Below are 24325 nucleotides of genomic sequence, written 5' to 3'. Positions count from 1 at the left end.
AAGAGACAGAAGCAGATGGAAAGACTGTGCTGTTGAAAGCAACACCGATAGGATATTTGTGTATATATACATTCACACTAATTAACTGTCAAATTCAAAGCACAAAGACGCTCGTGCATAGTTTCAATTTTTCTTTGGTATTTGATTTCCTTTGTTTCTAACCCACAGTCATCTGCTCCTTCACATCCCGTATCGTCCCTCCCTCTCTCCAATCCTCTTGTTAGCCGCTAATCCTCTCTCCGTATCTCTCTCTCTCTCTCTCTCTCTCTTACTCACCCACTCCTTTGATCATCAGGGGTGGCGGCATGATGGGAGTAATGGCTTAAAAATTCATAAAAGATGTAAAGAAACTTTTACTTGCACACTCTCAAATCAAATCAAGGTTGTTCCTGCACTATCAGATTTAATATTAAAGCTACAAAGTGATGTTTCTGTTACTCGGCGATCGTGGCAGCTGTGGTCATGTTAATCGGAGAGAGTTGTGTGGCTGCCTCTAACTTTTCCTTCATGTCTTCTTCTCCCATGTCTCCCTCCCTCCCTCCCTCCATTCTGCCGGTGAGTTAGAGAAATTAATGAAAAGCCCTGCTAGCTCCATGCCAGTTGTTAAACATTTCCCTTGATTAAAGCGCTGGCAGACGACTCCATGTATCTGCTCAGCCCATGCTCACAGTTTGGCGGCGCTTTTGACAATGGCCTTGTGAACATGTGTGTGCGTGAGATAAAGACGGAGAGTGGGATGAAGGGGAAGAAGATGATTTTCAACCCACCTTCAGTGGTGATGATCTTGATTAAACAGATGCATCCAAAAGATAATCACAGTTTATTACAGCTGGGGTCTAATTTTCATAGTTTTGGCCATCATTTCTATGGGGGATGAGAGTGCTGTATTCATCAAAGTAATGGCTGAAATCTGGGAACACTGCAGCATTGCTTCAATAAAGCCTGAGAAGCCAAGAAAAAAGACAAATGGTGACGCCTGAGTATCTAAACCAATGGTTCCCAACCTGGAGGTCGAGCCTCAAAAAGGGGTTGCAAGACAGATCTGAGCAGCCAAGGGATGTTTAACAAGGTATAAAAGGTATAAAAACATGTTCCAATGGTAACATACCTATACTGATGATGATGACCAAAACTACCAATATAAGACCGTGGTTGTGATAAACCAGAATTAGTCTTAAATAAAATTCTCACCAGAACAACTAAATGGCATTGAGATGCATGCTTCACCTCCTTGCTTCCTATACTGCTTTTGATTACCATCTGGAGGTGTTCACAATTTTTGATGTTAAGGAATTAATTTGGTAACTATTTGGGGCTGCCTACAGTTCGATAAGTTTCTTAATCAAAAGCCAGGCAGGGGAACTTTTATGCAGTTTGAGAGCTGGAATACATGTATTAGAAACACAGCACATCAAACCAGAACAAAGAGACTTCACAGCATCCCGGTGGACCTGTCGATGCCACAAGCACACACTTCTGAGCTTGATGGGTTACGACTGTGTCAGCGTACAGCCACTGATCTGAGGGGCTTTCATCTTCAGAATCCATCATTTCTCTGCATGTTAATGTGTTTACGCACCAGCCAATGGCAGGGGATGCACGTGGCAAAGCATGTGCACTGTCATGTGAAGAAGTGTGTATAGACGTATGAATATGTGCGTGTGTTAATAAGTGACAACATGCACTGCTTGTACCCATGGCTCAGTGATTTTGCTCATTATCCTTCTCTCCTTTTCCTCTGTTGAAAGACTGCAGGCACTATTTTGTTTCTGGTTTTAGTACCCCCCCCCCCTTCCCGCTGTCCTTTTATGATTATTATGTTTTTTTACCATCGCCATTACTTTTCTTGAAGCAGATACACTATTCCTGCTAATGCATCTGTCTCTCATTCACACATAGACAGAGAGTACACCTAATGTTGTGAGCTGTGAAGCTAACACCAATGTGGTACGAGCATAGCAAGAAACTGAGAAAGAATTAAAGCCCTTTAAAAAGAAGCAAAAATGCTGCAGAGCTCCTTACTTGGACAAAACCTGGCTTGCTCGTAAACCGTGCTTACTTTCGGGGTGATTGTAAAACCATTTACAGTCCCTCCCTGACAGCGAGAGCACGGCTGAGGGAAGCTGCAGGAGAGTTCTGCTCGGCTCCCTGGTAAAATAAAGATAAATATATAAAAAATTAAAACCACCCCCAAAACCTCGGCTCCTGAGGGCCAGTCAGACCTGCCTGTCTCTCCCCGAATGATCAATATGTTAAAACATTTATGTGCACAGGCCATGTGTTTGCAATTAAAATTCCATAAAATCTCCACCAAAAAAAAAACGCGGTTAATAGATTCAGGTCTTCAGCTGGGTCTATTAGCGAGGGCAGATCAGGCTTTTGGCTGGCTCACAGTCAAAGTTTGCAATGATGACTGCATAATAATATACCTGCATGACTCTCTTGTTACCTTTAGATTCCTCTCTTCCACCTCTCGCTCTCTCCTTCTAGCTGCCCAGTGTATTTTAAATTTCAGCTCTGTCCCTCCTTCCTCATTTTGGTTTCGTTCTCCTTTTTGTGCTTATGGGAAAATCTCTGCTTGGGGTAAATGAGGTAAGTCTAGAGTTGCTTTAGGAAAATGCTATGTGTTAAAATCATCAGAGGGGGGCTAACTCCCTCCTGCTGCCATATAATCAAAAGCTACAGGACGTTTTTTTTTTTTTTCTCAGCCTCCACACACATGTTGCTATTAGGAATGTCCCTCATTGAATTTGTGGGTTCAATTACACCAGGAGCTCTTGTTTTCCCAATCTGGTCAACCTTCAGTGGAAGGCTACTTAACACAGGCGAGGCTGTTAACAGTTTCAGCCGCATCCAGTCCAAAAAAAAGCAGCTGAGCTGAGGTAGACGCTGTGGAGAAATAAATTATTTTACAGAGAGTTTTGTGTGTGTACAAATGTACATGTGCGGGTTTCTCAGCAGGATTAAGTTTTTATTCTTTCCCTCTATACCCCATGACTTACAGGTTACGGTGTTGGCTGGTGTTTTCATTTGGTAATTGATATTCTCGTTTTAGGTGCAAAGCCAAGAGCAGATTGTGGAGAGCAATAATAAATATTCACAAACATGTCACGGGCAATAAATTGGAGCGCAGGTCCGCATAGCATTAGTCTAACTATCCGCCCAGAGGGTTCATATCTCTCGTTCCCAAATCACGAACCAGGCAATTTCAACTTAATCTTTCTCACATGCTACATCCACATATCACATCGGAGCTATGCACGGTGCTATACTATACGCCCACCCGCTGAAAACACATGCCAATTTGTTTTTATGTTAACACCCCCAGCACTGTAGTGTTGGACTCGTTCCCAATACAAATTTATGGAAGTTTAACCGAATGATTAAACCATCAGGCCTCATGTCAGGGCTGCACGCCATCTGGTGGCTGATTGAATCTGCTCTCGCCCCATCCGTTCAGCCTCCCCCGTTCTCTTAATTTACAGGCTGCCTTTAATGAAATGTCATCGCTGTGACATGGACCAAGGCCTCGCAGTTGGACATGCTGTCAGGAAACATCCTCGACCAAACGATCACTCAGATTCACAGTGCCTGTCAGCTGACCTGGACTAAAGGTAGTTTAAGGTGATCAATACCGAGGTGCTGCAACAAACTCAGGGGTGAAACTCATAGGAAGACGCTGATGGGAGATGTGACAAAGACAGAAACAGCAGAGAGGAAGTGTTGGAGTGAAGAGGAACATAAGAAGAGAATAAGAGATTGAGATGGAAAGAGTGTGTGACTGATGAAGAAAGAGAGCAAGGGAGGGAGTGTGAAAAAAGTAGCGTAGTGTTATTGATGTGTTGCAGAAAGGAGGAAACGTGTTGTTTGATGCAGGGAGTTAGGGGAACTCACCATAGTGGATTTCTGCCTGAATGATAGGCACAGAAACAACCCCCAGTTGTGTGAGTGGAGAGTAGTTACAGTAATCTGAAGTCACGCTGCAGGACTCTCTGTTGAGGCATTACACAGCACCTCCAGGTCCTGCCTGCACTTTACAGGACAACTATTACTCAGCACAGGACACAGACCTGCCCCGGGCTCTTATTCGTCATCATCTGTGTGTGTGTGTGTGTGTGTGTGCGTGCGCATGTGAGTTTGGCCAGATTTCTTAAATGCCACTGATTGGTGTTACAGAGCTGGTGGCTTCAGCTGGTGTATGTTTGTGTGTAGCTGTGTGTAAAAAGGCTCTAGGTCCCAGCACACAATGGTTAATGTGCAGATCCATCTTGTTTTTCCCATCTTTCCACAGACACACACACACAGACACACACACACTCACATGTACCTGCCTTCTGTTTGAGGCTGGCATCTGGATCACATAATCAACTCATTCATCCAATCATGCAAATACAGGTAAAAGGTACAAGGTCTCTCAGATGCTTGAATGTAATGCAACTTAAAGTACATCAAACAACAAAATGTACATGAAGTATCAAAAGTAGTGGCACTATTTATTCAGAACTGCCCCTGTCAGTGTTGTTTGATATTATTGGGTCACGGAATCAGAAGCTGTGAATAAAACAATATTAAACCAGTCCTAATTTCGCCACCTGATTTTGACTTATATGTGACAAAAAATTTATATTTTTTCATTTTAATACATTGTAGTCAATTTTGCTACAATTTAGTACAAAATTAAACTGTCTACTATAATCAGTGGAAATGTATTAAAGTTAAGTTTAATGCTGCTGTTTTGAAATGTTTTTCATTATGTTGTTCTACTTGATGGAGTTTTTGCAACCAAGCACCCCAACAGTTTTATTTGTGCCTTACAGGTACAGTTTTTCAAGGTTGTGGCTTCCAGCTTTTAATTAATCCAAAAAAAGCAGCAGCACTAAAATTAGACACTAAAGCCCCTGAAAACTTGGTTTTCAAAACTTAAATATTTCTCCATAAAAATAGTTCCTCGCCACTGTCAGTGTGCTGCTTGTTGTCACATTCATGCTCAGTCATCTGCTAGTTAAACTTTCCAAACAAAAAATATTTGCATATTTATAAATTCTGGATTTAAAAATAAAGGAGACAGATGAAATTCCAAATATTTTCAACCTGGCTGATGAACTACTTTTAAATGGTAAAAAAACATGAGATACAAATTATTACTCTTTTAGAAAACTTTTAGATTTATCAAAACATGTTTGCTGTGGGATAGAATCTTTTACTCTTCGTGACTAAAGAAGGAACAAATAAAAATAAACATACTTATTACCGATTATCAGTTTAACAGTTCAAAATGTTGTGGGTGTGGTTTGATCATTTCTGACTGACAGCAAAGTGTAAACATCAGTAAACAACCTCCAACAACTGTCACATTTTGATTCAAATGTTGTAAAATCTTGATTGGTTCATGGCATTTTCCAGTAGAGCCACAACCACTAAACCAGTAAGAAGAGGCCAAAAAAGAAAAGACAGATATACAGAAGTCTCCCATGTAAAACAACCAAAACTTTGGTGGAAATCTTTTGTTGGTATGTGCAGACAATGTGCAGAAGAGAAAATGAAAAATGCCATTTGTGATTTACATACAATACATCTTTGTCCATTTTACTTTTTATTTTTTAATTACCCACCAGGACTCTGATGCAGTTCATTTGCATTTGCATTGAAACTCCCTGCATTTTCTCTTCAATTAGTAAAACCTGAAGCATTTTTTAAGATATCGAGGTTACAACTGGGCTTTGTTTACTGTAAATGGCTTTAATCATTGGCTCTTTGCTCAATGGAACAAGTTTTAGATGTGTGGGGACATAAAAAGAGGGTGGCTAAGAGTAACTGTAGTCTCTATACATACACCCCTCACCACCCAAAATCTCACTTCAACCAGTCCTTGATAGATGGCGCACACACACACACACACACACACACACACACACACAAAAGCATCTATCAGTGAAGACCCGTGGTACGCTGAGGGGTCAGCAGGCCCTTTGTGTTTTTCACTGCTCTCTCTGTGGCTCCCGCTGAGAGGAAGGAGATGTGAGGAGCAGAGGGAGGACTCAGAGAAGGAAGTCAGATGAAAGAGCTGAAGCCCTTCAGGAGTCCTCGCACCTCGCCAAGCTTTCCAGAGGCTGAGGCTGCTATTCTTATCTTCTTAGAGCTCGCTAAAAAAAATTCTCCATCTCTGCTCTAAAAACTGCACACACACCATACACTTTTTCACTTCTCTTTGCCCAAGTACACACGCACACACGTCAATAGTTATAAGGCACATAGGTCCTCATATTTCATCAGCCAACGGTTTTCACTGAGGGGATCAGCTCTGTTCTCTCAGAAACTCCTCGGGGTGGGAGAGATGTGTGAGTTACAGCGCAGTCTGGTGTCTGGGGATGCTCAGCTACACACCACACTTCCTCTATCTCTCTTTCCCTCCCTCTTTCTCCCTCTCTCTCTGAGTGTGCCCTTGGTGTCTGACTTGCAGGAGTGACAGCAGAGGGAGTTAGGGGAGGAGGCGGGAGGACTGTGGCGTCAAGGTTACAGAGCCCTCTCTCGCTCCGTCTGAAAGAGAAGACCGCATCAAACAAAAAACGAACTACCCCCCGTTTTCCTTCTTGTTTCCTGTCTGTCTCTGCCGCTCTGTTGGGGTTCGGACTACAGGGCAGCACATTTATCATCAGCAGACTTATGACCATGCGCTTTAACTAGCTGCCATGTAAATACAAAGAGCTGTGTCTACTTTATGGGTTCTCCCTCCTAAGCCTCAACTCAGGCCTCTCTCCAACTCACAGCAATTAGAATGGAATTAGATGAGACCACAGTCGTAAATTTGGCAACAAATTTTCCTTCCTGCACAAAGCTCCTCACAAAATCACAACCACCAGAGAGAAAGACAGAGTCAGCCCTGGGTACGCAGTGACCATCATCCACTCTAACGTCACGGCACAACAAGGATTCTTCAATCTCCCTTCACCTTATTGATGTTTCAGTGGACCTCAATTACTGAGTGATTGCGTCCCGCTGTCCCACCAGTCAAAACACTGCCTTAGTTCAGGAAATATTTTCACAGCACCATAATTGCTTCCATCTGTAGCTACACTGTGGCAACACTAGCTATGTCATTACGCCTGAGTGAGTTCACAGTGAAACGGGTGGCGAAGGAGTATGTGCGAGTGTGAATGTGTGTGTGTGTGTCGGTGAGGGTTTGGATGCATGCATTCGTTGAGGAGCCTGCTCTGCTTTTATCAACAGAGGGAGGGAGATTTGAGAAATGTGTTGAGCTGGAACAACGGAGGAATGTGATGAAGCAGGACGTGTCTGCAGCTAGAGCACCACGCACACCCCCACACACCGCCTCCTCTGCCTGTTTGATGGCTGATTTAACAGAGTTGACTTTAGCTGATGAACTGTCTGTGCAAACACAATTTGAGTCATTCTCCCCAAATGCCTGCAAACAGCAAAATAAAATGAGGGAGTGTTTAGCTCATTGCTGCAGGGAGATTGAGGCGCTTGGCATTCCTGAGGCTGTTGCAGGGTCCCAACTAAAAGATCTGGATGCAAGAATCTTTTCCCTTAGATTCTAGAGACCCTCATGGCAAATTTAAAGAGAGATGCTTGAGCTGTGACAGACCATTTAGACCATGTTTATGCTGTAACCGATCTGCCTGTCAGCAAGGGTCACAACCTGGAAAAAGTGAAGCGAGCCAATCGACACGTTGTGATAACCTGCCGTAAGTGGATCTGACATCCTATAACGTCTGTCGACGCCCGAACCAAATCTGACTCATTACGCTGTTTACAAAAATGGTTTATATTACCTATCACATACCCATTCACACATGCTCACCTCACACACACACCCAAAGCCCCCAGCAGTTCAGAGTTAGTTGGTGGTTTCAGTCAGCTGAGTGTGTTCTGCTCAAACATCATTAAAATTAAATCCAGCACAAATCCAGCTGCAGTTTATCATGCTGGCTGAGTTGTCCACTGTGAAGAGCCTACTAATTTAGAGGGCACACAACTGCTCACACATATACATCAATAGCTTTATTTTCCTGCAAGCTAAACTGCTGGTTGAAACTCTGGGTACAAATGGGTGTGACCAAGTTTTTTTTTTTTTTTTGCAATTTTAGAGACCAGAGGCACAACACAGTGCAGACTAGAAAGGAGGCTGAAGCAGGAATTGATGCATTATTAGTTGGAGGAATACAACATCAGCAGGTGGAGTTAGGGTAAGCTTCACTAATGGCCAGTGGTTGTCAGGTCTGACAGTTTCCTAATGAGCCAAGAAATGTCTTGGTGCAGAATCCAAAACCACATTCTGTAAGCAGCTCAAATACAGGTTTCAGCACTCCAAATAAGTTTCAAGACAATTTTTCCTTTTAAGAGATAAAGCTGGTGATGTTTTACTTTTTATTATTATCAACCATTCTCCTGAAGAAACTACAATCAGAAATAAATGTAGGCCACTAACACATTATTATTTGTGTTGCTAAAGCCTGATATCGCTCATGCCTCTGTGCCATACAAAGGCATTGTTGCCCAAACACTATAAAAAACACATGAAAGAGCCAGAGCGTTGCACCAGCATTGCTTCTGCATTTTTGATCTCTGAGAGTAGCTGTGCGTTGGGTTCAAAGTGTGTTTACACCCTTTGCTAGTTTGACGAGCTGAGAGGAATAAACTCTCTCTTTCCAGAGGAAAATGGTACGCAGCGATTTGATCATCCAGACACTATTGACAAACCTCAGGATTAATCTGGAGGAAAAGCTGAGGAGCTTATGTATCTTTTTTGGTTAGATCTTGTTGACGTGTCATAAAATTGAATAATTGATGAACATATCCTCAAAGTTTGAGAATAAATATGAGTATTTCACTACATCACTCTGCAGGCGAAACAACCACAATGCTGCTGTATGACAGACCTATGAGTTTAGGCAAGAGAAGAAGACCTTATACATTAAATACTCAAAGTAGCTGTAGAGTCAAATAGAGATTCTGCTTTAATCACATTGAAAATTGTCTTTTGATGTGTGTTTGTCAAAATCAATAATGCAAATTCAAAATTGCTTGTTTTTTCAAGGGAGTCTGTGTTTGCACATCTGCTAAATCAAACCTTAAAAACTGCTCTTTGCACTTGTGTTTTCAATAAAAATGTCGTCTGAGCAGGTGGAAATAGAAACACAAGTTGATGCCAGAGCAGCTGCGTCACTTCTGCCCCCCCTGCCTCAGTGCAAGTATGCATGTCTGGAGTCACGAAATTACCGAACAACAACGTTAGCCTGCTTAGCGCCTGAGAGAAAGTACAGCCCATACAGACTGATGGACATACATTAGACTTCACACACACACACACACACACACACACACACACACACACACACACACATAATTGAACGCAGATATTTCTCTGACCTCATCTCTTTCATCAAAGTGTCCCTCCCACAACACATCGTCTAAATTAGACGTTGTGCTTCCAAACCCTGCTTTGATCAGAGCGGGCTTAGAGGAACAGCATGTCTCTACATACTAATATTTGGTGTGTGTGTGTGTGTGTGTGTGTATTTGGGAGGGTGATCTTTGTTTTCCAATAAATGCAGAGAGAACCATGCATAACCACAAGGCAATACCCTTAGCTACACTTGACTCCCTCATAGTTTGCAGTAACTAAAGTGATCTCACACTGTGACCTTGTAAATGTACATTTGGTTAACAATGGTGTAAGGAACATTATGCTCAGTTAATTGATTTTTATGACAAATTAAGATAAACTGAACTGTTCCAAACTAGAGATGAAGATAGTGTGAAGTGAGGAGAAGAGCAACAGCTCAGTGATACATGAAAGAAAAACTTATGAGGATAAGAGGCAGGTGGTTTACATCACCTTGGCAGAGTTACAACCTGGCCACAAGCCCACTGAGGAGGCCAGTGACAGCGCCGTGACACAGGAGACGCCGGTGGCACTCTCAGACCATTTGTCACAGCGGCCCTGGCCCTGGCACCCATGAAAATAGCTGCTCCTCTCCCTTCCCTGCACCTCCCTCCATTCTCAAAGCTTTCATCCCTCCTCACTCTCGCATTTCCTCTGTGATTACCCCCTTGCCACCAAATCTTTTTGTCCTCCTGCAACCACACTTTTTCTGTCCTCTCTCGCCATCACTGCTTCTTTTCTTATTCACCCTTATGACTCCACACTTCTGATCTCCTGAACCATTTCACCCTTTCCATCCTCAAAGTTTGCCTTCTTCCTATGATCTCTCAATCCCTTACTCATTCTTTTTGCTCTGCTCCCTGCTCCTTGATCTGATTTACGCAGCCACCCCCTCCCCTTCTTTGCTCCTCTCAGTCCCATTCCTCTCCCCTTGCAGAATCACCCTTGATATCTATTCGACTGCCATCAGCCAGAGGAGAGATGAAAATCGATTCTCCTTCCAGCAACTGCTACTCTCTGGCTAAGGAGAAAGGGGAGGCAGTTAGCTGGGCTTTAAGTAAGGCCGTCCATCCATCTCCCTTTGAGGTCTGACGACAAGGCCGCTCTGAAATCAGTGTAGCACTGACTGAGGCCGAAGAGGGATGAAGCAGCAGAAGAGCAAAGACTTTGGTACATTAAATTACTTGTTTTTTTCAGAAAAACTGTAAAGACAAAACCAGCATAATTTCCACTTAACAAGCTGAATATGACCAGCTTAAACTCAACGGGCTAGTTCAGCCAAATTACAAAAACCATATTTTCTCACGTTCAGTACTCAGGCCATGAAGACAGATTTGGTTTAATTTGGCCAGGTTTTTATATATCTGTCTCTGATATTTCTGCTACCACAAACACAACTGCGGTTTGTTTCTGGCACTCACAGCATTGAAAAGCATAATGGAAATGAATGCCTGCACACTGAAAAAATAATCTAGAAGAGGCTCAGCTGCAAAAAAGATTTCAATTTATTATATATCTAAAAGATAACAAAGAAAAGCACAACTTCCAACACACAATGTAACCATTCCCTTGGAAATTTTTAGTGGAGCTACTTTGTACCGAAGAAGGTCTGGGCAAATAAAAGTAAATGCTATCAAGTGGCTATGAGGTAAGTGAGAAAATTTGTAATTTAGGTAAAATTTAGGACTCTGATTCCCAGCCTTTTTGGTTTGTGAGCCGATAAAATGTCTCTTTGAAACCCCAAGTCACAGGTTGCTACCAAAGAGGAATTTTTCCCAGTAAACGTCTCAGAATATTTTATTAGCCACCAGAAGAGGTAAAACTCTCCGGCCCTTGGGAAAAGGCATGGATTAGAGAACAAATTTATAACCCTCTGATTTATCCTGTGATCCACTAGAGACACCCAAACCCCAAGGTTGGGACCTGGTGGTTGAGGTGACTCTTTCAGTTTACCGCTTACCTCGTAGCTAACAACAGTGTTAATAAAAAGATAATCTCATGAGATCGTGACAAAAACAAATAAACAGTTTATTCTGATAATTGACTGTTGAAGATGTGTGAATTCCGACCATGACTGGACGCCAAAGAGGGAAAATTTAGTTTGACACGCAGCTGCAGAAAGAGACTCTTCCTCGAGGGAAGAAGTAAGCAAAGGGAGGGCGAAAATGAGATTGCTGAATTTCCCCAAAGAGAAATAGATAGGCCAGACCATATCTCACCTCCCATCTGCTGGGTCAAGATACAGGCAGGTGGAATGAGTCCAATATAGAGATATGAAATATTCAGAAACCAAAAGCCTTCTGTCTGTTTCACCAATCCAAGTCCCTGAGGAGCTTGTGTTGGTGTGTCTACTTACAAACAGACACAAATCCTATGAGTATTTGTGTGTGTAAGTCCACAAATGTACATAGTGCGTCCCCTGTACGTGAGGAATAAGGCATGTGAGGAGAGGCACAGAGAAAGATACTGACAGACACATATAGAGAGGGTGTGCAGGCAGTTTTCAAAGTCTTAACGGTGTCAGTGACAGTTTGTCATAACAAGCCCATTGAAGCTGTGCCTCTCTGTCTTCTTCTGACTGAATATTGTGTTTGCAGATGGCTGAAAGAATCTGTCTCAAAGGAAGACAAAGAAAGATGGACTCAGAGTTAACTAGGAACAGGAAACACCAAGGAAAACATCCATATCAGAGACAATGAAAGTGTCAAATAATAAAGAAAAAAAAGGGGATATGATGAAAAGATAGGCTACGGCACCGAGTTCATCACAATATCTGAGATAAAGCGTTGGTGGCAGCCGTCAAATAGATGCTGGCTCACACTGCAGCCAGGCCAGCCCAGCAGCTCTCGTTCATCTGGTGACAACGGAGCTCACCTCTGTCAAGGGAGTTCAGCTTGGGCATATTTCATGACGGGATCAGACGCAGGCACAAATGTGCCTCAGAGCTATGACATTCCTTAAAGGCAGGTCCAGAGAGCAGGACGGTACATCTCTATCTGACACCGGTCCAAGAAGAACAGATACCAGGGAGCAGCGCACTTTCATCCCAGTGTAACTGAGCAAGCTGATGTGTACAAATCTGAAAATTCATGTTCTACTTCATACTATTTGTGGCGGGGTAAAAAAAAGTACTCCACTAACTTTACACATCAAAGTTAGTTCATTAATCGTGATAGGTATCACACACCCTGTGAAGCACCATCTATTATGTCTTCTGTTGCTCTGGAGGAAGCTTCGTCAAGTCTAAAGAAAGACACTATCAAGATGCATAGTGGGAGGAGTGTAGGATCCACTGTTTTTGGAGCTTGGCCCATACTAGCTGTGGAAGATTGGTACTGATACTGTCAACAATGTCAACTATTCCTAGGCAAAACAGAAAAAGTGACAAATATGTTTTTTTGTTGATACAACTTGAGAAAAAGTATTACTATTTGTGTTAAAATAAGATCTGGTGTACCGCCTCTTCATATAGAACAAGGGTCAGTGCGCTGTTTGGGAGAAGTAAATTGAATTCTACCAATGTTTGATATAGAGGGAATACTAAGTGAGTATCCTTTTTTTTATGCTGTTTGTGTTGGAAATTTTTGATGGACATGTATCAAAATATGTTTAGAACTTAGTACTTTGTAAATGCATGAGAGTTTAACAAGTAATCTTTCTATCAGTAAAGATTAATATTTGTTTTGTGGGATCACTTCCCTGTTGCATGTAGACACTGATATATTGTAAAAGTTTCTTATAATCTTATAACAGAGGGATGGGCCGTGTGATGACTTGGCATATTTGATGAATACAAATCATTTTTATATTACATTTACATGTGTTCATTTGGATTTTGTCCAAAGTGATGTAGAAATGAGGTACAATCTGAGCCAAAGAAGAAGAAGTGCTGCATTGCTCAGTTTCAAATTCCACATGACACGTTGCAGGTGGATGCAGCAGGGCATGGATGTGCAGGAGATGACACAGAGAGAGAGAGAGAGAGTATGTCTAGCTGTCTGATATTTATAGAGTATGTGAGGTGACTAGGTACTCTCATTCACTAAGGAATAAAAGTCGGGATATTTCTGCTGCCTTATTTGACTTTTTTTTTTTTTTCAAACCACTCTCTTATAAGTCCACTAACTTTATAGAAGTTAAATATTAAATCGCTGGAGTATTGATGATACACAAAAAAAGTTCTGTGATGCTCTACACTGTGCAGAGAGTGGAAAACCGATGTAACTACACCTTCAATATGAGTGTCATTACTTTCTCTGACCCTGAGACCATGTACCAGAGGTCGAGATATAACAAGCACAGGAGAGGATCCAAGACTGGAGCTTGTAAAACAGTCCATTAGCACTGAGCATGAGTAATTATGTTCATCTCTCAGCCACTGGTGTAGTGCAGAAGTAGAGTAATGATCATAGAAGTTGCACTTTTAATTACAAGCTTTCTGCACAACAGCATGTATCTGCTGAAGTGGAGTTCCCTTGTGGAGAAGAAATTTCTCACATTTTTCATCTAGTTTATGTTATTTAGCAAAAACTAATCAAAAACAGGAACGCTGCAGAGCATGACCTGTTTTAAATCAAACAGACCTTTTGGAAGATCAAGTGTGTCTGTGTATGAGCCGAACCAAAAGCTTGAATACAGTCCCTCTACATGTTCTATAAGGAGCTACACATGGGCTTAATGAAGACAAATAACCAGCTTAACTTCCCCGTGCACAGAGAGAAAGAGCATCAGCCATCAGTTACAGAGGCCGTCCCCCGTGGTTTGGTGGTCAGAGGACCTGAAGTGAGAGAGCAGCATCAAACAGAGCACCCATCTGAAACAGGATTAGAGTTGTATGCGGGTGCCGATTATGCAATATTTATCTGTTCTTTTCTCGGGGAGCACGGCACATGAACTCAGGGAACTTTCAGAAGCAAAGGATTAATTTGCACGCATTGGAATTAGCTCTCACATCAAAGCGAGGGGGTGTCATGGGAGTATCCAAAACCTCTGTGTATCTAGAATAGAGATTTTGCTTTGCTGTGTACCACTTCTATTTTCATAACGATATGGGGATGGGGGAAAAAAAAAGAAAAGGAAACATCAAGGGGAATTCAAGCTGGAGTTGAATATAATTAACCACCATGTACATGCAACAAAACCTACCAGACCAAAGCAAAGATAGCATACAAGTAAGGACAGAGTAAACAGCAAGGAGAACAAAGTTAGCTAAAACATACACAGGGATTTTCTTGCCGGCACAGAGACAAAACGAAACTAGCAGACCGTCTTCGTGTTGGATCCTGGTGGTTACTCTTGGGAGAAGTGAGATACTACAGAGCAGTGAGCTGGACTGGGACTTGTCTCTGTGTTTATTTGTGGATTTCCTCTGTATAAACTGAAACTACCAGGCTCTTCCTCTGTTTTACTGTATTGTTGTGTACCCTGCAGATACACAAGTTATGTAAGGATCTGGGCAAAGACAAGAGCGCGATTAGCTTTAACACTTGTGGGCAAAACACACACACACAAACACACGCACACACAGTCTGAGAATCACTCCTCTTACCGTCACAGTCACCCAAGTGGGCCACGTTTCCCTGTTCAACATCTTGCTCGAACGGCAGTCTGCAGAGGAGAAGAGACACAGTCATTAATCAGAAGACACAGAGGCACAGCAACTCGGCCACTGACACACAGCACAGATCTACTCTGATAGAGGAAAACTATCTCAATGTTACGGCAGAGGACAAGTAACAAGGAAGCGTACATCTCTGCAAGCTCCTTTGACACCAAGGATTTTGAAGTCTGTTTTTATTGTGAAGAAAGTGAGAAAAAAAAACATTTAAAACAGCAGTAGAACAGAAGAGGCCTTTGAGCTGCCTAATATCTTGCAATAATCATCTTTATAATTTGAAGTTAACCACTTGCGCCTGCAGGGTAATTAATTAAGCTAATCAATGCACCAAATTGCAAATATTTCTAGGTCAGCGTCTTCACATGAGATATTTGTGGTGTAGATATAAACCTCATGCCTTCAAGTATCAGGGAGTCCGTCATTAATATGCTGCTTTAAGGTAAGGAGGTTCTCAAAAAAAATCATAAGATCATCATATCAACTTTATGAAAAACACCCTTGTTAAAAAGTAATTTGTCAGATACATTAAACATTCAACAAAAACAAAAACCTTCCTATTATTTTACAGAAATGATGACATATCTTATTTCTACAACCCCGTGCTTAAAAACTAATTTCCTATTTGGGCAACAGGGGAGCATGGAAAACTATGGACAATAATATACGATGAAGTGCGGAAGCAGAGAGGAAATGAGAACAGCACAGACCAGGTGCTTAGAAAGAAAACCACATCTGCTTTCAGGGTACTGGGGAAAATAGAAAAGTTGCAATGGACAGGCTGAGTTAGTGTGTGTATGGATGTGTGTGTTTCTATGTATATGTCAGTACAGAATACATTTACAATGCAGACCATGCATTGTAAACACTGGTAATGGAGTGATTAAGGTAAAACATGAGACATGGTTGTTTTAGTTTTTGCTATAACTGATATGGGAAAACAACACACACACACACACACACACACACACACACACACACACCGACAAATCAACAGTTATACATCATGACCATGCCCATGTAACACAGTGGTGGTATGTGCTTTAGAAATAATTAACACTGGAGACTACTTTTGTAACCTTAACATCTACATACACAACAAAAAGTGTATTAAAGGTATTTTGAGAAATACACATATTTACGTCCTTGCTGAGAGTTAGATCAGAAGATTGATAAAACTCTCATGTCTGAACTGTGAATATTAAACTACAGGAAGAAACAAGTTAGCTTAGTTCAGCTTAATGACTGTAAACTGGGGGGAACAGGTAGCCTGGCTCTGTCTGAAGGTAAAAAAAATACCTGTAAAGCTCCCTAATTAACATATTTCATCTAATTTGTTTGAACTTTGGTCCTTGCTGCAGCGGCCCGGGTTTGGGTCCGACCCGTGGCCCTTTGCTGCATGTCATTATCTCTCTCTCCCCCCCTTTCCTGTCTCTCTCACTGTCACTATAATAAATGCAAAAGCCCGAAAAAATAACTTTTAAAAAAAAATGTAAAAAGAGTTACATGTTTAAACCATCTCTTGGTTGAGCTCATTTAACTCTTGGCAAGAAAGCAAATACATGTATTTCCCAAAATGTCAAACTATTCCTTCAATTAAAAAAAAAAAAAAAAAATCCCTTTGACTTTAATGCGTGATCTATAATTTCATTTGATGACTTGGGCATAAATTGCTAGAATGAACCACTGAGACTTGAGTCACACTAACCAAACACTTCAGGGCTGTCTTAGTAAGGATGTGTTGTATCAGTGAACTTGGCAGGAGAGATGCCCTGACCTGATGCAAGCCTATGTAATAATTTAAGTGAGATTAAGACATATGTGATCTTATTAAAAATTATAAAGCCTTCAGGGAAGCAGCCGTGATAGAAAAAAAGGATCTGAAAATGTCCTGTCCCATCAAGGATGTACAGAGAAATGTTTCTTTGTCATGATCTGTTGTTTTAATCAATCAGTCAAAACCACTGAAGACAATTTGGATTAACGTGGAAAATTGCTATGAAGAAGTAAACAACTATTTAAGCGTTTTTCATGGTTTACACTGAAGCACCATTTGGCGCACAAACAACCTTTGAAGAACCAGAGCATGCACTGCCCGGGGATGCTGAATTGAGCTCACTGGGACAAGAGACATCAGTATTCTGCAATTAGCTAAAGGCTCAGGCAGCAGTGCAGCCAACATGTGTGCTTTTAATGCCTAGAAAACATTGTGACAAATGAGTCCAACTGTGCTGCGAACCTACAGCGATTGTCATCTTAATAAAGAACAATGTTTTGTGCTCAGTTGGCTGCCTCTGATGAACTGTGGGTCATTTACTTTATATGAGTTAGCTCTGTCTGTGCATCTGTGTGTGCTTGCATGTTTTGTTCCCTGTTCTTTATTTCGAACAAATTCTCCCAGGCTTCATAATAAAGCAGAAAGTGATAAAGACCATATGTTTATGCATATTGAGTCCTGTGGAGAATGTTTACAGATACCCGGCCAGGAGTATTTGTATCTCAGGGGATAGCCAGAGGGTACGTGGAAAGATTATGGAGTGGCTCAACTAATTTAATGAAATAAAAATTATTATTTAATAAAAAAACTAATCTCCATATATTGAGTCAGCTACAACACCAGAACACCACATGTTGCAGTTAAGAGGGTTTAGTTAGTTAACAGTTAACTACAAGTAATGAATAAATGGTTGAAATATTAATTAAATGTGATTAATAAACAGTTGTTTTGTCACCTTGCAGAAGTTAGTTTATACCACCTTGTCTGGCAGTACCATAACTACAGTGAACAAAATTTGATAATTAGAAACACACATACGCACACATACAAACGTAAAACCATTTTACTTCGCAGTAAAACAACCACAAGAACTCCTTTCATTAAAAAGTACAAGACTTCTCTTCCTCAGAAACAGCCCACATCACAATCTGATGTTATATAATGTCAGTTGCTGAGTTCTCCTCTGGCGTCAGTTTGCAAAGAGAGGTTGCATTATTCCACAAAGAGGAAATCCACAGTAACTCGATGCAAAATCGATTGTCGAGTTGACCGCCCTTGGTAAATCAAATCAAGACCAACACAGAGGCCTTTAATAGTATAAGCAGGCAGCCTGAGGTGGTCTTTAAGGCCCATGTTGTCTGTTCTGCTGGTACTACACCTGTGTTTTGCAAACCTAATTCAGTAAGCAGCCCGACTAAAGAGAGATTTGATTTCACTGGAGGAAGCAAGCTGCGACTGGAGGTGAGCTGTCAAGACAGACCGCTGCGTTTCAGTAGCAGGAGAAGAGGGAGGTCACACACACACACACACACACACACACGCACACACACACACACACACACATACACACACACACACAAAAACACATCCAGGCAGATACACACATTCATGCACACACCCAGACAGCACACTGTCTGGGTACCTGTGCATAATACCAACAGTGTTACACAAGAGACAAACACCAAACTCTGCACATCTACAGAGTTTTATATGTCCACTACTTGATAACAAGCAAAGTGAAAGGCCGTTGTTTAACAGCAGCTGCAGACACGTTGAATCAATACGGGTAAACAGAGCAGACTGTGTGACAGGCTACTTAGAGGGCACAGATGTTGCTCAGAGGCTCAAATAGTTGCAGACAGACCGAAGGACTTCCAGACCAAATAAATAATTTATAGGATGTCTCTATGGGTGTGCTGTCAGAAAAATAACCTTGAGAGGAATGATAAAGGTAGAAATAAATCAAAACAAAACAAATTCAGTTCAGAAAAAAAAGTGTTGTATTAAAGTGAAAGAGCAGAGAAAGGTGGTAAAACAACACTTACATCTTCAGATGTGCAGATGAATAAACCAGGCAGGCAGAGTGGCAGTGTGGTGACATATAGCGGGTACTGTGTAATGTATAAAGCAGAGCAAACAGTGTGTGTGTCATGGTGTTGCTTAGTGCAAACAGAAAGGTGTTATACCTGGTCCCAGGTCTGAGGAAAGAGCAGGTGCTTCCTCTGGTCCAGCCACAGTAAGGATCCCTGGAGGCGATACAGTTCCTGCAGAGACACACAAAAATTCACTTTATTCACGTTAACTCCAGGTTTTCAGGTGTTCTGCTCTGCTTGATCTTGGCTGTAATTTAAAGGACCATACTGATGCTTTCTGCACATTTTAGACCATCAGCTACAAAGCACAAACACCAGCAAATTATTACAATTTTCTACAGAATGTCATATATTTGTAGACTGAGTTTCTACCTCAGAGGAAGCCATTGATTTCTGCCATTTCCAACTAGTGAAACTTGGAGCTTGCTCGATAATGTCATTCATTTTCTAGTTGGGCTGAGACAATGCACTTGAGCAGCGATAGTTTTAAAAATACTCCATGTTGGTGCATAGAAGTGATTCAAGTATAAGTGTGAAGGTTTATCCTTGACCTTGGAAAAAGCATTTGGACAAAACTGGTCAACTTACAAGTTCAAAACTTGCAGTGCAGTTCAAACCTCTGGAAAAATCTAGTATGTGGAATCTGATCTAAGATTGTTTTAGGAAATTCAGACATCCTGAGATATGAGAGCGATTTGTACAGCAACAACCTTTTACATGCAAGAGCTCAGCAAATTGTCATTACAGTAACCACAGCATCCATGCTGCTTAAGACTTGTCTTTTGAATCAGATTCTCAGAAGACATGGTTCATAAATGAGATACTTCTACATCATCTTTTACTCCATATTTGTTCTCAATCTCTAAAATATCAGATATCAGAATGTCCTTGACTGCAGTTATAAGGAGAGTTACTACACTGCCACACAATGATGATGTGATTCTGACAAAAACACAAAGCCAGTGAGATGTTCACTGGGCAGGATTTCCAGTCTAAACTAGTGTCATGAATAGAAAGCATTTTTTGACTGGAAGGTAGAACATTAATCTAAGAGTCTGTGGCATCGCGGCCCATAAGGGATTAGTCACTGCTGACCAAAACCTTTGATATGGTCTGCTTGCTCTGTGGTTGACAGCAAAACATGAGTTTTTAAAGATGAGTCTATATGAGGAGTAATTGAGGTCAAAAGGTCAATCTGCAAGTGTATGCTCTGTACATACTGGAGAGGAGACCATTTACTGTAAGATGTTACATTATTAACGATTTATTTGACCGTGCAGGCTGAAAGCTGGTCAGACAGGAATCAGTCCATTAGCTGCTAACATACAAGATGAAAAGTTCTCACAAACACTCTTCAAAGGTTAAAAACCTGAAGCTGCTGAAGCGTCACAAAGAAATGTTGAATATACTCGCACATTAATTCTCATGCTCGCATCTAAACACATAAACGCTCGCATTTTCCACACCTCAGAGAGCATGTGAACGTTTCTTAATGTGCTCTGGATTTCACTCTTGTATGACTCACCTGGTTCACTGAACACACTGCACGCCTGATGTGCTGCGGTGTGTACCAGCTTGTGTTAATGTGTCAGTGGAGCCTAACAGGCCACAGCCACGGGCATCGAGGCTCAGTAAGTGTGCCAGTCAGGGAGAGGGAGTCTGTATCGTGGTGTTGGTGTGGGCGTATGCAGATGAAGTATCGTTCACTATGAATGATATGGAATATATCACACTGAATGTATGCGTTTTTCTGATTAAGATAGGAGTAGTACACTCAGGGTACTTGCTCTTTTCCACAGCTGCTCTTTAAAGTTAAACGCTGTCACAACATTCACAACACTAAGTGGGAAACTTTTTCTCTGAGGCTTCTGATAATCTAATAACTGCTGGATGAAGAAAGAATACATGTTCAGTGTTCTCATATCTATTATCATTTATTATTATCATTTATTGACGCTATTATGTAGTGTCAGAGAATATTATTATTATTATCATCTTGTACAATTACAGTGCATCTATGATAAAGTTAAAATTGCTGGCTGAGGCGATAATACAGCATTAGTTTTAATGACAGTGTATTACGCTAACGGCTTTTATTAGATTTTCTTCTCATTTACTGGCACATTTTATTGTGTTTTGGGTCATTTTGATATTACACAGCAGTTAACAGTTTACCACCTTGCTCAAGGGCACAGTGGCTGTTGTTATTGTTATTATCATTGCAAGGAAATTCAGGTCAGCTGCAGAACAGCAAGTCCGGAGCTGGCAGAGCTCCACCGAGTCTTCCTCAAGGACACTTGTGAAGGCAAAATACTTCTTGCATGGTCACCTGGCTTTTTATTATGCTGCCCCTGCTGCACTCTTGTGTCCCTGCTTGCACAGTATTTGGTGCAGACTTACTTCATGCATCGGGAATAGAGCTGGCACCGTGCCACTGGTACTCTGACCACACAGGAGGGAAAGGCGAGGAGGAGTGTGTGGCTCGCTCGGTCCAGAGTCAGAGACAACAGCTGCCTGGCCTGAGGAGAGTCTTCTGCACACCTGCAACACACACACACACACACAGGCAGGCGCACACACACACACATACACACACACACACACACACAAACACATTAGGTAACTTCAATTACCAGACCGAGACTGCACAATAAATCTCTGACCTCACTCTGAGCATCATGGCAAGAGCAAAGTATTCCTTATGACTCATTGTGAAAGACCAAAAAACCAAACACTAACAGTTCTATAAATAAAAGCCACAATAAAACTGATGAGAGGTCATCTGTCTTTCTGGATGTCACAATGTCAACCCAAATATGTGCTGTGCTGATTGTAGAGGTTTGAGAGGTCTGCTGACCATCAAAAAAAAAAAAAAACTGCAGCCAGGAGCTGAATCACATCTAATTGGCACTTCGAGCTACTATAGGCGGCAACAACCTGCCTTCATGTGGCAGATTTATACCTTTTTATGCACATGTGCACTCATGCATCAGTTGTATGTGGATGGTTTATGGTAATAACATTGAGGTAGGCCCACAGTCATTAAGATAAATCTATCATTCTGCTAAGGCCAAGCTGTGAGTCATTCTTCACAGCCTGCATCACAGAAGGTGAGGAAAAGGAGAAGGAGAGATGTAGAGAAAGTGGAGAAAGTAGAATATACAACTAACAAATGGAGGAAAAAGGCAGAATCAAAAATGAGAGACTTGTGACAGAGGGACAGGACCAGGATCAGGCAGGGGGAGAAAATACAGACTTTATTAGTGTTGCATCTCTTTCAGTTCATTCCCTTGTTCATTATGGCAACACACCAGTCATAAACCAGTGATTTCTATCTGTGCTGATCTCTTAGAGGTTAGCGGCCATGCTTTTACATACCCTGGGGTTTATTGCAGCACACAAGGCTTTGCTTTGTCTGTGTATGTAAGGTGAGGTTGGGGGGTGGCCTGGAGCATAAAAGGACAAAAAAAAAAAAGCGGCTGTGCTCTGTCTCCTGATTAGCTGGGTGACTGCTGTGATAGCTGGACTGTCAGTGACCTCCTGGTGGGCTCACCATGCACACCAAATTAACCCTCACACACTGGCTCCAGTCTACACCAGCTCATTCATCACAAAGTCCCCTCATTTCATTTGCCATCACTATCCCTCAGTTCGCCATGTGTGAAGCTGAACAAATGAGCTGGGACACAAATTGGTGAGTGTATTTTGGATGGGAATGGGAAAGGAAGGAAGTTTATAACTAGATAAGAAATGAAATAGTACAAGTAAATTGGACTGTAGCATCGGAAGAAAGTGTGTTTCCAGCCAGTTGGTTCAAGAAATAATCCCTTTCCCCCCTTGCTGCAGAAAAATGGCACATATATCAGGAAGCACAATTACCATGACAGAAAGCCAGTGTTTGGAAACATGTAGTTTCTTTTAAAATGCCTCTAATTAGCCCTGGTGAAAGATAATCACCAGCCAAATGTGCCTGCCTCTGTGTGACAATCTTCCACCCCCCACCGCCCCTACAGCTCTCCTCCATGTAAAACAGTGCATCTCAACAAAGAACAAAAGCAAAAATGAAGATTGAAAAGGTATTGTGTTCAGTGTTTCTTATGTACTGATGGGCATCCAGTGAAGCCTCAGAGTTTCCTGCTTCATGCAAAATGCTAATTAGAGAGGGACAAGCCCGATTCACTCCGATCTTTTGTCAAGAGCCACATATTAAATATGATTCAGCTTCAGATCGAAGATAAAGGGTCATTTTTCCCGACAGAGTGTAATTTTGGTCAAGATTAAGGATAATGTGATTTTGTCATCATTTCATTACTTTCGGATGTCTTTCCCCTAATGTCATCCTACAGTACATCTCCACCTCATTAGAAGATGTTCAGATTTGATAATGAATATTAGACTCTAATCCTGTTCTTTTCTGTTTGCCCTATCTGTATTCTCTGCATGGGGTGGCAGCGTCTCAGTCAGAGCCGAAACAATTATGTGCATCTCTTGGAGAAAAGGTGAGGTTTTCTGCATAATTCAGGACACATCACGTTTCCAGGACATCATGTTTTTTTGTTTTTTTTCCTTTCTAGGTGATTCACACCTCCAGCCCCGGACTGCTGCTGTATATCTTCCCTTTGTGAGCCGTTTTACATCAGTCCTTCTCATGTGTCTTAAAGGTGTAGTTCCACATTTTGGGAAATGTAGCTTAAACAGCTGGTTAACTTAGCCTAGTGTAAAGTGGACACAGGAGGAAAGAGCTAGTGTGTAAAAAAAATTAAAAATAAAAATAAAATAAAAAATATTGCCCAGCAACATCTTTAAAGCTCACTAATGAACACATCAGGCAACCTCAAAGTGACAACAGCGCTCTAGGAAGTCATTGCATGCTGCCAAGAAATAACAAGGAGCACATAACCCCCCTCTGAAGACAACATGGCAATGACATGACACTTCAGTTTATATATATGGACTAAACAAACAAGATCTAATGTGTGAACTGGTGAGTTTTAGAGGTGCTAGTAGGTGATTTAATTACCTTTGGACAGACCCAGGCTGTTTACCACTGTTTGTAGTGCTAAGCTATGCTACCTAGCTGTTAGCTTGATATTTAATAGACAAACAGGAAAGTGGTATCAATGTTCTGATCCAACTCTCAGCAAGAAAGCGACTAAGCGTTTTTCACAAAATGGTGAAAAAATCTTTTAACATTTTCCTTTTATTTAGCTTCAACATCTTACTTGTCAGGGTTGAATCCCTCCAGTTCCTCCAGGAAGATGTTGCTGTTGGTGACGGTGTTGTCCTGGTTAGGCATGATGAGGAACTTGAGGATGGTCCCTCTGCTCGACCCGAGGAACAGGACGGTCCGGTTTCTGTAAGACCCTGCTTCTGTGTCCACCACAATCTTATTCAGCTGGTACCTGCAGGCAAGAGAGAGACAGAGCATTACATTA

The 24325-nt window shown here is 41.6% G+C and overlaps 2 protein-coding genes across 2 annotated transcripts in view; both read right to left on the bottom strand.

The window, feature by feature from the left end:
• The window catches only part of sema6bb (sema domain, transmembrane domain (TM), and cytoplasmic domain, (semaphorin) 6Bb), a 117865-nt gene that overhangs the window by 7996 nt on the left and 85544 nt on the right, over positions 1–24325 (bottom strand). Inside the window, exons 14-17 of the mRNA XM_071487587.1 lie at positions 24113–24292; positions 21291–21431; positions 18984–19061; positions 14955–15013 (exon numbers count right to left, since the gene is read on the bottom strand). Coding sequence (XP_071343688.1) covers positions 14955–15013; positions 18984–19061; positions 21291–21431; positions 24113–24292 — 458 coding nt within the window. The remainder of the gene's footprint in view (positions 1–14954; positions 15014–18983; positions 19062–21290; positions 21432–24112; positions 24293–24325) is intronic.
• The window catches only part of LOC139626998 (uncharacterized protein C1orf21 homolog), a 246058-nt gene continuing 221985 nt past the window's right edge, over positions 253–24325 (bottom strand). The window contains exon 7 of the transcript XR_011692482.1: positions 253–282. The gene's annotated coding sequence lies outside the window, so the exon portion shown is untranslated. The remainder of the gene's footprint in view (positions 283–24325) is intronic.

Source organism: Trachinotus anak, unplaced genomic scaffold, assembly GCF_046630095.1.
Source record: "Trachinotus anak isolate AG129_WGS33_773 ecotype Australia unplaced genomic scaffold, CSIRO_AGI_Tana_v1 ptg000010l, whole genome shotgun sequence".
Lineage (NCBI taxonomy): Eukaryota > Metazoa > Chordata > Actinopteri > Carangiformes > Carangidae > Trachinotus > Trachinotus anak.
The sequence above is the reverse complement of the archived record's forward strand: the minus strand, read 5'-3'. Positions and strand labels throughout refer to the sequence as shown.